We start from the raw sequence: 17,249 nt of genomic DNA on the forward strand, positions 1-17,249 counted from the left end.
TTTTCCAGCGTAGCGCCGCGCTGTGAGCCAGCGTGACGCTGTACCTGGGTATCGGCAGCTGAGGGAGGCTTAAAGAGACAACAGTGAAATCATAGCAACTTGACTTGAGGGCAAGAGAAACGAAATGAGACCGAAGAGCCATGACTTGGACTACGTTTCGATAGCTAACATTTGAAGGTAATATTCTCTCATTTGCTGACAGTTGTTTGTTCGTAGCACCGTCTTGGCGCACACTAAGGTTCCTGCTAATGCTTCGTGTGTTAGCCCGGGTGCTAGTTTGCTAAATGGCTAGCTTGTGAGCCAAGCGGTAAGAGATCCCAGGCTGCCGTTGGTGTGCAGTCGGTTGTTTAGGATTAAGGAGTTGCCCGGCAGTGGTCAGGATAACGACTGTACCTGGAATCTGAACTCAAAAACGATCCTCTCAGGTGAAACAACGATTCATTTCATTATAAAGTGACTTCAGTCGATGGCATTAATTAGTTACAACGTCGCTTGGGACGTTGTTATTTCTCAGTTATTAAGCGTTTACTAACTAACCTGGTTACTGTAGCAGAGGGAATGTCAATCAATGAATATTTAATGTTCTGTCCTGTTTCGACTTGTTCAATTTGAATTGGTTCGTTAAAGGTTAGCTGGCTTGTGTTTTATGGTTGACTGCTGTTAACAGATTAGCTAGCGTTACATCGTTAGCTGTTTTTTATCAGGCGTTGGGCCAAGAGTAAACGGTGTTTTTGGTAGGTGCTAGCTAGGCTAGCTTGTTACTGGTAACGTTATGTGGTATTTCGATTGAGCTGCAACAGTAAAATTTACGTATACTCTATATACATTTTTCGCTAATACTGTAATGTTGTTCAGATAGCACACTAAAACAGCTCAGCAGAATCAAACTTGCTACGATTGAACGATGTCAAGCTAACTTGAGCTTGCTAACTAACGCCAAGATAGCTTGAGAGTATCCGGCCTTGTCCGCCGAAATAGCTAACAGTCTTATGTTAACCCTAGGTTTCCCGAAGACAAACATCGACGGGGTTTTCTTGTAAGATTTTATTTACTTTGTCTTATGTCGTATCGTGCTATCAGAGAGTAAACGCAGCTACTTTGAATCACCCGAAACTAGCGCTAAATGACAGCTGCCAGGCACTGTTCGGTAGCCAGTTAGCTGTTAGCTAGCATTAACATAAGCTCTAAAGAGAAGATATTTTGTACACTGCAAGGAAACATTGTCAATCGTACCTAAGTGCTGTAATACTGCTACTATTGTTATTGTCAATTTGAGGCTTTCTGTTGGTAGTTGGATTCATATTTATAACGTTTGAAACCCGCCTGCGTCGTCTTATTACGAGCTAACTGTACTGACTCCAACGTTGATTGTAGCAGGCTGACGTTAGAGCCCCAAGATTTCATTTAGGACATCATTATTAGTTTTATTCTATGTAGTTTAATTGCCATCTCAAAGCTCAGAGTATAAGACAGCTTAGTCGCTATATATTAAGTAACATGTTGGCTCTACCCAACAGCTGACGTGAAAAACAACACACAACTTCCTGAAATGAGTCAGTCTAGACATATGGCCTAAGATGGCCAAGAAGTTACTTAAGATAGTAAGTTCATTAGCTAGATTGATCTTTGTTGTGTTCCAGGGGCATCTCTATCCTTTATTGTATTCAAACACTTTTGATTTAAAAGTATTTACTACTTTTGTTTGAAAGTATGGACTTTTTTTTGGGTCACCTTGACAAATAAAGTGCTCAGCATAGTGCACATTGCCACTTCATTAGTCTTTGTGATCATTTGACAATCTTAGCTTGTACCCACCTCCTTTATTTCACTCTGAGTCTTGTGACAAGGTAGGCTAGTAAGCAGGCATACCATGAGCATGGAACAAAGAAGACATGACAGTGTAATGACTGACTGCATACCTGGCCTTTAAACGTCTTCTTTTCCTCAGGCAGGCTGACTGCATTACTAAAAGAAGATGGACATGCACAAGATTTTCAGTGGGTTTTTATGGGTTGTGTCTGGGTTTATTTACACACAGACGCACCTCATCATGTTTCAGGCTTCAGTAACTAACTAGTGTAGTTCCCATCCCATTGTTCGTGGCATAAACTTTGTGTACAAGATATTACAGTCACATGTGTGAGTGATTTTAATAAATATTTTACACAAATCAATGCTTATTGTTGGCAAACGTATGATTGATAACGCTGTGTTTTAGTCCTGTGATGGTTATATAAGTCCTGAGCTAGCTGTAGACTAGACTGTATCCAAATCCTTCCAATAATATGCTTCCCAATGATGCAAATGTTATGATGAGATGAGACATTACAGCAGTCATTGATCCGCGTAAGTGCCTTTCCATAGCAAAGAGTAGCTGCCCATCGCTGGTGCCTGCATTCAGCACCGACATCATCATGGACATAGGGGAGTTAGGAGAGCTGCTCTGGACAGAGATGTCTGCATGTGATTGTTAGCAAAAGGCTGCACAGAGATGGTCAAGTCACACTGCCGCTGGAACCTGAAGTAATGGTTGTGTTTGTTGTTTGTGCCTGGCGTGGCTTATCGATTAGTGTATCATGGCATGGGGTTAGTCTGATACCTGTTCTTCTTTTCCCCTTTACATTTTTTCTCCACCCCTTGTCTCTTGGATGTGTGTTCATACACGTAATCATTGTCAGAAGTTTTCAATAGTCTGAAACTCAGCTCATCAGTCTTTCAGAACATTAAATACATCAGTCTTGTACAAATCTCTGTAGCGTAGTTTGTTTTGGGTTTAAAAAAAAATAGGTTTAATTCTAAAGGAGATCTTTTCTCTCATGTCTGAGGTCCTCTTTGGAATATTTCCGCTCGTATCGATTGCTTTATTGAATTTGCCTCGCGCTGGTCTGAAGCGAGATCTCATTTCAGCTGTAGTAAGGAACAGCCACAGTGGACATAATTTGATCCTCAAGTGAAAGGTTCAACTTTTTGTCTGAAAATTTCAATGTCTTTATGCCAAGGAAATGTTACGGGTACAGATTATGATTGATTTGTTAATCTTTTTCCACTATTTGGGCTTATATTGACGATTGAAAGTGTAGAATGGGATAGCTACTGGAGAGGGTATCTCATCTGAAGATGGTCAACATAGTGAGCATCAGTGTACTTTTTAAAATCTTTAAATATGCCAAAAGATGTGCTTGTTGTTGTTGTTAGAGGCTGTACAGAAAACATACTGATTTCTGTCTGTTTTTGCTTTCGCAGATCTCCAGCTGACATCAAACCCATCCGTTACCTGTCGCCCCGTGCTGTTTTCTCTAAATCTGGGTTGCCTCGTCTGCTGTGGCCCTGCAACATGGAGAGCTACCACTGTGTCACTGAAGGCTGACCAGAAGGAATGAGGCACTCCTGGAGATGTTCCCAAGTGGCCTTGTGGATGCAGTAGCTGGGTTTCGGAGTGCTATTTTATGACTAGCATTGTATGTGTGTCTGTGGGCACATCCTAGCACAACCTGCCTACTCCTCAGGCAGGGACATGCTACTCTGAGACTGGAGCTGGAGAAACACACAAGAAAGGATCCCCTCTGGTAAACAAGGAACACGAAGAAAAAAAGGGAAGCACTCAGCAAAAGAGTTGTCTGATAAACACACGGGGCACTTCAGCTGTAGCTTGAGCTCATTTAAGTGTCTTCTGAACCATTGCACATTTTAACAGCAACACCTTTCCTCTGTCCTGTGAGATTTGTCCCCCTCCGCCTCCCTAAAGCCTCCTCTGTCGTTGTTATTGGAGTTTCTATGATTTGCATGGCTGGAGAATAACCGTGGAGAGGCCAGGGTATCACAAGCTTATGGATTTTGACAAGAGAGGGGGCAAGGGAGAGACAGAGGAAGGGAAAAAGATGTCTAAGACAGCAGGCAGCAGGACTGGACATGGGGGCCGGAGTTCAGGGACCAATTCTGGAGTTCTTATGGTCGGCCCAAACTTCCGTGTGGGCAAAAAAATCGGCTGTGGGAACTTTGGAGAGCTGCGGTTGGGAAAAAACCTCTATACTAACGAATATGTGGCCATCAAATTGGTAAGTTCATCCTTAGGGTTGGTGACGTAACAGAAATATGAACTCATAATTCTGCATATCAACCACACGAGTGTTCTGGTATATCTCAGTGGATCCTGTATGAAGAATCCTGCTTATCTTATGATTATGCTCTTTCAGCAGTCGTGTTTTTATTTTCATAGAAGGACAGCCACATATTTTCCTTTCACTTCATTTCAAAGAGAGGGCAAACTGAAAATGTATTGTATGTAAATTGATTAATGTATTTTTCATAACATTTTTAGTTCCTCAAGTTTGTTCGAAGCAAGTGGTGATTCTTACTTGATGTCCTTGAAGATAAAGTCCGTACCTTGGAAATGTTTCATTAATAAGAGACTCAATCTAAGATCATTTTCTTTGTAAAAGCTAAATGTTCAAACCTACCTTACCTACTCTTTCCTCATTCAGTGGAGTTGATGTCAGTGCCTTTGCAAGCCTCCCTTTAATAAGCTCACACCAGGCCTTATGAGCGATCAATAATTTACTGCATCTTTTGTTTTGTGTCAGCATGATTTCTTTTTTTTCAGGCCCGCTGGATCAGTAGCATTTAAACAGGTTGTGAAAAGCCACATGATATATCGAGGTCTCTTTGTTTTCGTAGATTCTAGGTCAGCCAGTGGCTGCTCAACCATTTCCTCTGCACGTCATTTCTTTTTTATAAATGTGTTGCCACTTGCATTGCTTTGATGACTGGCAGATATTTCTTTCTCTGACTGACAGTGCCCTAATGTAAGAAAGTCCTAACTCGGACTCTAGTTAAGTAGTCGTACTGAAGCTGATGTGGACTAGGCGTCATCTCCACCACATCTGCACTGGTCTGTGTGTGATTATCTTTACATTTGTATCTCCCAGCGAGGTCATTATCTCTGAATGGGCATCCACTGAATACTTTGCTAACCACATAGAAGGCAGAGGTTAGCAAACAGCTATAATTGCAGTTCTCCTCTCTGAAATCTTTAGTTGTGCTTGCTGCCTCTCCCCCCTTGCCTGTGAACCCTCCCATCTGTTTGGGTATTTTTATCCCCATGGTGTCCAGCTATATCTGGATCTGGTATTAGGGCCATGACACTGCTCCATGGATCTCGTGGCCCACTGGACCCAGCTTTTATTTGAATGTATAATTGTGAGAAGAGGAAGTGTACAAATGGTGACAACAAGGCCCGGCTAATATTAGGGCCTTGTTGTGAGAATTGTTTAGGGTTTCATTTTGAGGACTAATTTCAGATGATGAGTCATATTTTCTTGTTGTTAATTATCAGCTACAACGACTCCATTTGCTTCCTATTGATGTATACAAAAATGATCCTCCAAGGCTTACATTTTATCAACACAAATTATACAAATTAGACTGACTGTTTAAGTAGTTTTTTGGCCTGGTGGTGTGACGCCTGACATGGAGAGGTCTTCTCCCCTGTCGATTCTCGGGGTAACCCAGACTCTGGCACAGTTGTCTGTCCACATGTTTCTGTCTGTCCCTGATCTCACAGCTCCCAGGGGTAACCCAGTGAATGTCACTGCCTGTCCAGTTAGGCCTCTGTTTTGTCAGAGGCTGTTACTGAGCTCTTCCTTATGGACGAAGACAAATAACAGCCCTGTTATCTACCACCACCTGCTAACACATGCTTGACATGAGTAGGGTGTCCTCCGCTGTCTGTCAGTCACTTTGGCAGTGATTGCTCACTTGTAGATAAAGACTTTAATAAATGTTGGCATGGATAGATAGGACTGAGGGAATGCTGTTTGTTCATGATGTGGTTGTACAGTTTGACAGAATGATATTATGATTGGATAAGAATGAAGCAAATCAGAGTGGATATATGAGTAAACTGCTCAAATCTTATATTCCGTCAGGGATATAGTGTACTAGGGCTGCGGCTAATAATTAATTTGATCACTGAGTAATTTGGTGATTTTTTTTTTTTTTTTTTTTTTTCTCAACTAACTGACGAAATGTTTTGTCTGTAAATTTGAGGAAATTGTGAAAATGCACAACACTACTGCTAGTTCTGCCTAAATGATGAATCGATTGTATGTTATTATATAAGACATGATACATGAATTCAAGGACTGATAGGATTATCTGGATATTTGGCAATTCACTTTTTGTTGACCGACTAATCATTTCAGACTTTGATATAGACTGTGCACCATCCAGTGTCTCCCCTGTCATTAAAATCAAATGGGACCAATATGATTTCTTAACTGATCAACCCTTGGTCTCAGTATGAAGGAGGTATGTCAATTATTACTTAGTGACTGGTTGAATGAAATGTTGCTGATCTACCAAGAAGGCAGCTTTGTTGAGATGTCAACCTGTAATTGGTTATGTGGCTGGTTAAAACAAGTTTAATCTCTCTCCTTTGTTGAAATGAATTGTAGATGTCAGTCTCTGAAGCACAGCATGTAGTGATTACTCAGTGTTGATCTGGTGCCTTTATGTGCTGTGTGTCTTGTGTACCAACGTGCAGAGTTGGCCATGTGGGTGGTGCCTGCCTGCACCTGGGACAAAGGTGAATGCCAGTGTCACCCTGCTCCACCACGTGATAGCAGAGATAGAGATGTATGGCAGGGCAGTGTGCACAGGATCCTCTGTCAGTGAATCTGGAACTGCTGCGACTGTTGCTGCAATAAAGCGAGAGTGAAGGGGGAAACTGCTGAGTGCTGAAAGGTCGTCTTTGTTAGCAGGCCTTGTCGACACACAGTGGTTCAGTCTTTGGTTCGACTGGATGCTTTCTCACACTGACAAACGCCTGTGTGGTGGAGGCAGGACCATATAGCCACAGCTTTAAGCACACTGCAGGCTTAACTCCCAAGGGGAGATACCGATGTCTTAAAGAAACAGTAGCATCTAATGTCTGCTTACTGTAGAAACTAGCATCCATCAGGCTTATTTAAAGGGTGAAGGGACACTACCATCTCTACCAATAAACTCTCCCGGCATGGTGATATAACTGTCCAGTGGGAAAATGACCATCTAATCTGCTTTTTTTATTTTTAATTTTTTAATTTATTGTTTTTCACATAACTGCCATACTATTTTTATTTTAACACCCTTACTATCCCGGTGTAGTACTTTCTCGCTCTCTTATTTCCTGCCACTATCTTCAGGGTACTGTCTTATCAAGGTCATCATCCCTCTGTTAACCCCATCCCTGTGTTAGCCTTGGGTGCAGGACCCATGCACACACCCATCTAATCCATTCTTTGCGCTCAGAAATCCAATAGAATTGGTTTTCACTGACATTTCCACCAGTCCACTCTGCAAACAGTCGAAGATACAAGCTTTACGGCTTGTATTTCATCGTGGTCCCTTTTTGTGTTGTTGGTCATTCATTGACAGATGTGAGGTGCCTGTGAGACATCCTGGTGTTATCAGTAATAAGTAATAAACCAGTTGGAGGGCTCTTTGTGGCAACGACACTTTCGACAATGACAAGTGGCTGTAATATCTGCCCAACATGGGGGGGAGAGTAATAAGTGAATGTTAGTGTTGGGACTTATTGTACAGTGCCTCCCATAGCTCAGAGACAGGGGGATGATATTGGAGTGATCATCGAGGGAGGCCAGCACAGTAAACACAGAGACCTACTGTGCATTGTGTGCCATGTACATACAGAGCAGTGTTTAACTCTTTAACTGTAGTGTATGGTGGCATTGCTTGCTCAAGGCATGGATGGATATCAGACTTAAAAACTTATTTCCACATGTCACCCCCATCCCTATTTGTTAATTTGTTAATTTTAATTTGTTAAAGACTGAGAAGAATGCATGGATCATGATGAAAAAACAATCCGGCGTATTTAGGTGGCTGTTACCTATGAGTGAGTGTAGAAGAGGAGTGCCATTCAAGCTCATATTTTAATATGAGAATCTGGTCAAATGACAATGTGTATAAATATGAGAGTCCTAATCCGTATTGATGAAGCCACAGACAAACACCACTAGACTCTGCAGTTTTCCTCCGCGCTACACAGTGATTTAGTGCCTTTCAGCTCATTGTTTTGGTTTTCTGGCCTGCAAATTTACTACTTGGTTCAGTCTTATTTACAGCTGCAGCGGTCAGAAAAAGCCACGATGAATCCATCTTATGCTGCCTCCTCATCTCAGAGCAGATACTGGGCTTACAGTATTCTCCGCATACCCGACTCCATATGCTAGTATTGTTATGTGTCTGTTGGGTGTGTAGATCGACAAATAACATGTTTGCTAACATGTTAGCTATTACAATTTTTTTAGGGCATGATAGGTCAAATGTGTTGTGTTGTTTTGCTCCTTAGTCGCCAAAAAAATGTATGATGTTTCATAAAATATTGTGTATTGCTTCCAGAGGGCACCACTGCACTGTGTGAAATGTAATTGTACTGTATCTAAGGGGCATGGTGGGATGTCTCTGTCAGGCTTTTGGTTTTCTTTAGGCTGAGTCACTGATGCAGAGGCATAAGACTTAGGTGGTTTACATGAGTGAAGCCTCTCGGGCTGCTGGTCAGTCGTGATGCTCTGAAGGAGATCTGAGGTGTTGTACTGAACTCTCCTGCCTGCCTCCCACTGAAGCATGATAAGCAGCTCTTGTTGCAGTCTAGCTCAGCAGCTTACACCAGCTCCTCATGATGCAGTTGTCGAAGAACTGCAAAGGCACAAAAGCTCTCTCAGCATGTTTGGCTGGAATTAAAGTGACATTTTGACGATTTAAGTTCTCCCCTACCCTGCTCGGGCTCTCCAGAGAGCATGCTGGGCAGGCTAAATGAATAAATCCGTGGATGTCAACAGCATGCAAAAGCCTACCTAGAGTCAACTAGCTAATCCTCTAATGAATCAGTAGCCAGCAGCAACACAGACACACATTGTTGCTTTGAGGATGATTTAGTAGTAGTCATAAAACTGGCTCAGGAGAGTATAAATGTTGGTGACTTCACAGTAGAACAAGAGCAGTGTCAGTGTTTGATTTAGAAATGCATAGAAAAGTATGTCTGAATATGGTGTGAGGTGTGTGTCTGACAAGCAGTGACTGCTGTGTAATTTGTACCTTGTAAGTGTACACCCTAGTAAAGCACTATCATATTTTCCCTTTAACAGTTTTGTTTAGCAGTTGCACCGACACTTTTCTTGTATTTTATAAATGGATGTCTATATAATGTTCAAGGCTGTTGCAATACTTAACAAGTTTCTCACATTCGCTTTGTGATTATGGTGACTACCATGAATTTACACTCTGCTGTTCTGTCTTAACTTTCTTCATAGCATCGTAATTGAAGTGGTAAACTAGAGCCAAAATAACCAAACCAGAGTCAGATTATGGTAATTTGAAAATTGCTGAAGCCAAATTGACCTCAGTTCTATTTTTGAGAGTTTGCTTTGCAAGACAAAATGGCAAGGCTTGAGGTTAGAATTAAAGCAGCGTCATACCATGTAAGAGATTAAACTGTGTCGCTGCATGGCCTGTTTGACAGGATTTATAGTGAAGAGCAAAAGGACTTAGGAGACAGATATTTTGACATGTCATACAAGGAAAACCACATATGTAAATAATAATATTAAGCTATCCAGGGCCCACCTGTGTTTTTCCTGCTATAATATACCAAAATCTCTGTTGTGAAAAAGCTCAATGACTACAGCTTTCATTTGAGGCTGTTGCATCTGCATCAGATGCACAGGAATTGTTGCCTTTATTACCCTCAGTACTAAATGTGTTTGAAAATGCAATTAGTGACTCTGAAGCCAGTGATGACAGCAGCCACTTGCTATGTTCTCTGATGATGATCTCTTGCGCCATTTCCTCCATTTGCATGTGAGCTTCTGATGCGAGCGTTGTTGGACCCTCGCTATCCACACTGAATCCGTTTACATGATGTCACAGAATGCATATTAAACAAACCACGTATCTATACCCTGTGCGCTGGACATCAGATTGGAGATTTAACCATTTATATAAAAGATGGCTGATTTTGCTCAGATAGCCAATCGTATTTGTACATTTCAAACAGAAAAAGTGCATACTGTTATATTTAGATTTTTCTCTATTGGAAATTACATACAATATAGCCAACAACAAGTAGAGATGTTTGTTTTCTTATCAGAAACTTTCAGCTCCCTTGTGATCTCCCTCTAGCCAGCGGATATCTTATTTATGTTTTTGTAGTAAAAGGAGACTGTATTGTTTGGATAGCAGCTCATTTCATGAATTAACTGTTCCTCGTCCATGTTGTGCTTTCATCTATGGTTTTGTCTTAAAAAATATATTTTCCATTGTTTTTACCAGCACCAAAACCTCCAGGTATTTCTGGTGCATTATCAGAGAAATTGGGTGACCATGTGTACTAAAAAGACCTTTAAGCCATTCATTGCTCTTTACATTTGAACATGAACACCCTTAATGCTGATAAGTAGCCCTTTTAACCTCAGTCACTGTTAAACTTTAAACCCAATTAATAATGTTTCCTGTACGGTTGTAGAATAGATCCAGAACAACAAAAATAACACGCTGCCCTACTATTTAGTGACTGTACTGTGTTATTACTCCTATTTATGACAGGACCCAAATTTTAAGTTAAACAAATGAGGGAGTGTACGATACATTGTACATTGTTATGCCATACCCTGCTCCTCTATTCAATGACAAAGGAGACTTGCCTCTTGGGTTCATGTGAGTGGAACTTCCCATGACCATTTTGATCACTGGCAGCACTGTGTGCTGCGTTTGCCTCCCTCTGACTGAGGCAGCTGAGGTCAGCATGTTTTGAAGAGCCTGCCCAATTTTAACATTGTTTTTGAAACCTGCTTATTTCTATTGATTTTCTTTTGTAATGTTGTCATGAAACGGAAAGGGGGAAAAGAAGCATTGAAAGCTGATATGTTGCATTGACCAAGGCTTTTCTAGTCCATACATAATTCCAGTATAATTAACATCAAAATACAAAGAGAAGAAATGCAGTTTTTATTCACAATCATTTTGAGAAGTATATGTCAGCTCTCTTAGACCCTTACAATGCCTGATAATGATACCAGACGTTATAATCAACTTCTGTGGAAGCCATCTTTAGTGTTGACAGTGAGATAACATAATACACCATTATTTGTTCAGATGCTATTGCTCCATTATTTAACTGTACCACAACTGTTGCATGGCCTCTCCTATAATACCTACAAGTGAAAATAATAACTCCAGAACATACAATTGATGTCTAATTCTGGCTGATTTCAAGCAGTGTCGGATTATCACACTGGGTTTCAGGAGGCAGCTGATGGCTCCATCTGGGTGTGTTAAATCTGAGCTGAAACAGGAGAAGTGCTGGCCAGTGGCCAGCTGTTGCTCTCTGACACCACTCACTCCTAAACATCACCTCCCAATCATAGACACCTGTGATCATAAAGACTGGTGGAATAGTGAAAACACATGCACCCCACACACTTCAGTCTTCTCCATTTGTTATAGCTTAGTTAGCCATTAGCATCATGAAGGCTGCTGAGTAGAGATGTCGACATTTGAGCTGCTCTGCCTCAGATGAGATGAGTCACATTGCCAGTTGCATATTGTGAAATGGTTTACTGGGTGTCAGGCAAAGGTTAGGGTCTATTCTGGGCTTTATGCATGATGTTGGGTCTGTTCCCCTGGACATGGCACTCATAGGCATTCATACGTACACACCCAGTGAATGTCACTCTGGCTGTTCAGATGATAAACAATACAGATGTTTATTTATGTTCCATTACGTCATCCCAGCTGTCCGCTTTACTGTACCATGCTGCTTTACTGTACCATCCTGTTTTGCAAGATATTGTTCATGGGGCGAAAGGGTTGTCTTCTGTTGTATTTCATAGACAGGGTTAGGGAATAAGTAATAGTCATTATAGACTATTGGTATATTGACAAAAATTACATTGGCATTATTAAAAAGCAACAATTTATTAGACTTATGTCTGTAGGGCTGCAACTAACAGTTATTTGTGTTATTGATTAATATTGTTCTTGATCAGACAATTAATCATTTGGCCTATAATTGGACAAACAAAATTAAAAATGGCCTTCACAAGTTTCCAGAGTTCAAGTTCAAACAAATGCTCTTACATTGCAAAGCTGGAACCACTGACTTTTTAAACTCTATTACCGATTCTCAATCCAGTGTGTTGTCAGCGGGATTACACACAAACCACAGAACGGATTTCCACTAAAATTGGATGGAGGATGGGTCTCAGCCCTGAAGGAATATTGTCTCACTTTCTTTAAAATTACCAGATAGGGCATTTTTCAACATGATATGGATTTTTCTGGTTTTGAAACCTGCAGCAAAATAAATGTCTCTTTTAACTCACAAGTCACATAAGTATGATCAGAGTGATCAACAGAATTACAGTAATTATTTATGAATACTAGACAAGAAAATATAGTTGGTGTGTTTGTACAGGCTAAAAGGACATTTTTTTTTTTTTATCTCATTGGTCAGCAATACCAATGAGTTAAAGTGTTTTAGGCTTTCACTGTGGTTTACTATTCACCCTTTAATATTGTGATCATGTCTGTCATTCATAGTTTTCTTTTTCCTTCTTCATTTGGTGGTCATTACTCCATCCAGTCACTGAGGTCGTTACTGATCTGTCTCAGCTGTGTTGGAGCAGAGATCAGATTTAGCCTAGATGACATCATATGCAGAGTTGGTTAATCCCAGGAAGAGGACTTTGTGTGGTGCTGATGGCTTGCTTCATCCACACAAGTCTACGGAGGCAGCCACAGGTTAAAATACAGAAACCACCACCTAATCCGTGATGACATAATCATGTATTTGTACAAGCTTCAAGTGTTTTACTCTAAGAGGGATCCTTGAAACGGCATGTAACATTTCATCTCGCAGTCTCACACCCATCCCCAGGCTGTTGTAACTACAGGATTTGATCCTACTCTGCAGTATTTGCTGGGAGTGCTAATATCAACAAATCTGTAAGCTTTTTAGCTGTGGGCAGCAGCTAGTATAGGCCCATGTCGACATAACCTTTCTTTCTGGTAGAACACAACTAACAACAAGTTAACCACGACTAGGGTGACATAAAGGCCCAACACTTACCAGCAACATTGAGTGCACCGCCAGTCTGCTCCCACAAATGGGCTTCTCTGTCTCTGTTAGTAAGGTATCCGTATGAAACTCAGGATAGACAGACACGGCCATAACAACCTTCTCCCCCTTTTTCTTGGTTACCAGGGTGATGGGTGAACTCCCACCCCATGTAATATATGATTGGTTGCTTGAAAAAGAGCAACAGTGACAACCCCAGCGCCTTTCTGAGCAGTTTAGAGATTCACTATAAGCTGCCAGAGTGGCTGAACACACACAAAAAAACGTTGGACCTTAGTCACTTATCATTTTTTGATATTCCTATCTCATCAATTGCCTATGCAGTCGTTTTTTGAGAAGCCAATGAGTGGTGGTGGCTGTTGGAATGGCGTCTTTTGATTGTCTGATGTCGTTTTGGGAAAGCTGGTCCTACATAGTTGCATGTGAGGTAGTCTGTAGTCAGGCCTCAACATGTGAGTATGGGATAAAAATGCTAGAAAAACATTTTCTAAACTTTAAGAAGTAGTAAAGAAGTATTTAAAAGTAACTAAGTGGCAAAGTTGTTTAGAAACTGAAGACTTCATGGCAAACAAAAAGCTCATTGACAAATGCAAAACAGCAACACAACTAAAACTAATATACAGGAACGAGGGTTGGGAATCTTTGGGTATCTAATGGTTCGATTCAGTTTGATTGATTTAAATGGCTATGAGGCTAATTTCTTAACAATTATCAATGCATCTTCATGCGTCCAAATTTTTTTATACATGTTTAATTTTCAGTCAGTGTGACTACTTGCTACTTTTAAAATGTTTTTATAATGGCCCATAATTAAAATTGACACAATGCATGTTTAGGGTGGTTAGGTTTCATCATCCAGTTGGTCCAAGGAATGTACAACCCGGATTTAGGAAATCACAAAATTGGGTTTTTAAATGTCCAATTCTTGACTTCTCTGCATTGAGATGTAATCTGTCAAGAGAGAATTGCTATGCATCTTAGAATCGATCTTATCCTTTTTAACACACAGATGTAAAATGTATGTTCTATAAGTCAAATGTCAGACATAAACCACACATGAGTACACGTAAGAGTTCAAAATAAGCATATGCTTAAACCACATTATTAAAACAGGATATATCACAATGTTGGTGACAGTCACAAGAGGATATATTACTGTAATGTTTGTCTGTCATGGCAGGAACTGACAAAGACTCATACAAGTCCTTAAACTGAGGAAATGCAAGGACAGTTTGGTTTCAGATACACAGAAACGCAGTGAAACACTCGACTGCAGTGTGGTGCAGCCGAGGTGGAGAGGTTACTGTGGCAGCAGGTCAGACAGGGAAGAGCCCTTCTGGCCTGTGGGTCAGCTGCCCTGGACACAAACCTGGACAGTTGGCAAAAAGCTGCTCTCTGCATGACACCGAGCAGGGTAACCAAAAGTTAAAGGTGAATTATTTACTTATCAGAAAACAGATTTTGCTTTTATTTTGCCCTGCAGATGTTGCATCACTCAATTTATGTAGAATTTTTATAGAAATACCAAAGGAGACCAGGGTGAAAGGATAGCTGACTTCTGTTTTTGAGTTTATGCTTAGGAGACATAAACTCCCAGTACATTACCTTTTACAAAATTGCCTCTGTGAGTGCAGCCCTGCCATGTCAGGGGGGCATGTCAACACAGGGAGCAGATCAGAAAGTATTGGATATGGGCAGGAGCTGTGAAAAATCCCAGTCATATGCAAAGATGTTACATCAGATATTTGCAGCATGGCCCTGGTCATTTACACAGCCGTAGCTTATCCCATCTGCTGGGAATAGAGATGACTCTTAAGTACGTAAAGCTGCCATAAGCCTCTGTTTCCTATTGTAAGCTGTTTTAGAGGGTCCTGTGGTTCGCTGCCATCTGTTTTCACTCATTATTTATATATTTTATATTTTCTTTCCCTCTCCTCCCTGATGGCCTTACTTGTGCGAGACATGCTCATTGTCCGAGTTCATGTAGGAGGTGGATGACGCTACAGCAGTTCTCCGCTCTACCTCCCCAACTGGTCACGTGTCTTCCTCCTACAGGCTTCCACTCCTCTGTATAGCCTCCTGACTTCCACTCTCAATTTCTAGCCCCTGGCAATGCACAGTGGCTTCTTATTTCTCTGGCACCCTTCTTTTTTGGCATTATGTTGGAGCAGGATGCTGAAATCCTGGGTTTTTGTAGAGATGTATTGAAGTCGCACTTTATATTGACTGTATGGGAACAGGAGAATCCATCTGTTCTCTATTTGATTGTAGAAAAGCTTGTTTGAAGTCAGAACAATCATCTTTGTTACATACAGTATTTGAGTATTGAGTATAAGCTTGTGCAACTCTTTATCTAATCTTATCATCTGCATATGGCTTCTGTTTCTTCTTTCTGTTGAAAACCCAAACTAAACTTTTAAACTACATAGTTCCTGTAGTGTTTGCCAGACATTTGTTGTTCTTCATAAGATCTAAGCTTGTTTTATGATCATCTCTTTTTTCGTAACTCATAGTTTTACTTTTGTCAATGTGTTTTTCTTGTTCCTCTCCTGCAAATGCAGCTCCCTCTCTAAGACATGCAAGCAGACATGCAAGCATACAAAACTGGCCATTATCATGAGCCAGTCAGGTGTCTGTGTCAGTTTAATAAGGAATATGTTGGAATTGAAATCTCTCTGCCTCACCCCCTCAAAAAACATCAGAAGAGATTATGCAGTCAGAGCATGCATAACAGCAGACTATACTATTGTTATTGTTTGTAGAGATTTGCTTTAGCTTTCTTTATTTTATCAAGCTTTTTAATCAATCAATCAGATATTATTTTGTATAAGGCAAATAGAGATAGAATTGTGTAATGTGCGAGGAACTTTGTTTTTTCCCCCACAATTAGGATAATTGATTAGATAAGTGATCTATGTGTGAGATATTTCACACACTGTAACGAAAGGTTTGTCAGTTGTTTTTTTTTATACAATCTCTGTTAAACCGTCTATTGATTGAACCGTGAAGTGAAACCACAGAACACATCCCAAAGGACTGAGAATGGTCATCTTAAAGGATGAAAAGTCCCTTATTGTGGCGAAAACAGTTCCTACTTTGTGTGTGCACTCCTACGCGCTTGCAGGGCACCAGAAGAGAAAATGCTCCTGATTTGATAAAGGCCTAATGGAGTGAATGTGGGAGCTTAACAGCTTTCAGCCTCTAGTTTATATAATTTAAAATAGAAGTGCTTTGGAACTGGATGCACATGGGAAAATTTAGATTAAATCTCACGTCAAGCACCTATTGAGAAGTTGCTCAGCTGAATAAACTTTTAAGCATTTTCTATGCATTTGTATGTAGAGCAGCAAGTTTAATACACACAGCGAAAGCTTTATAACTAATTTTCCCACTGTTTCACTTAAATGCAGAGGTCGCATTTACATTCTACCGACTCGTAAATATTATGCTTGGTTATGTCATAATCTCCGGCACATCAGAGCACTTTGACAAACAGGATAATGTACATCTGTGCACCAATGTAATGACAGTATTTGCTGGCAGTGTGTGAAAAGGGGGCTGCATACCGCCACTATGGTCAGGGGCTTTAACACAGGCTGTGGTACAGCAATTGAAGATTAAGGAAGGGAATTAAGTTGGGTGTGTGTTTGTTCTATCCTCGTCACGTTTGTCTATAATGCCCTTGTCATCATGAGAGTGGGGTTAATCAGATTACATTTTAGGTTGTAAAGCTGGAGCTGGCGATATAATGAACAATATGTCCTAGTAGGTCGATTATCAGCCATGTCATCACAAAAGCCTGCTGTTCACCTGCTCGAACTGCTCTTTATCCTCTCACACCCTGCAAGTCTGACCCAAGACTTAATTTAATTTCTGTCAGGCATTAAAATAAGGACAACCCTGCACTGTAGGCATTTAGGCTAATTACATGTTGACGTGTGTGCAAGGGTGTCCATCACTACCTACTTCTTCCCTATTGGTAAAGCTCTTAACACAGTCATTTGTGCTTTTGTGGTGTGATAGTACCTTTAATTTCTCTTCATTGTGTGAAAGCCATGCAAGCATTGATGTGTTGAAACCAAACAGCCGACATGCCATTATTGATTAAACTACA

At 40.7% G+C, this 17,249-nt stretch overlaps 1 protein-coding gene across 5 annotated transcripts in view; it reads left to right on the forward strand.

Annotated features, from left to right (window-relative positions):
- The window catches only part of csnk1g2b (casein kinase 1, gamma 2b), a 34,386-nt gene continuing 17,137 nt past the window's right edge, over window positions 1-17,249 (forward strand). Inside the window, exons 1-2 of one of the 5 annotated variants that reach the window (XM_084354964.1) lie at window positions 1-177; window positions 3,244-4,055. In XM_084354964.1, the coding sequence (XP_084211090.1) occupies window positions 3,828-4,055 (228 nt within the window). In that variant the 5' untranslated portion in view covers window positions 1-177; window positions 3,244-3,827. Of the gene's footprint in view, window positions 178-277; window positions 426-3,243; window positions 4,056-17,249 lie in introns of those variants that run through there. The other 4 variants (XM_084354962.1, XM_084354966.1, XM_084354965.1 and 1 more) reach the window with 4 other exon arrangements.

Source organism: Pagrus pagrus (assembly GCF_965226575.1).
Source record: "Pagrus pagrus genome assembly, chromosome: 6".
NCBI classification, from domain to species: domain Eukaryota; kingdom Metazoa; phylum Chordata; class Actinopteri; order Spariformes; family Sparidae; genus Pagrus; species Pagrus pagrus.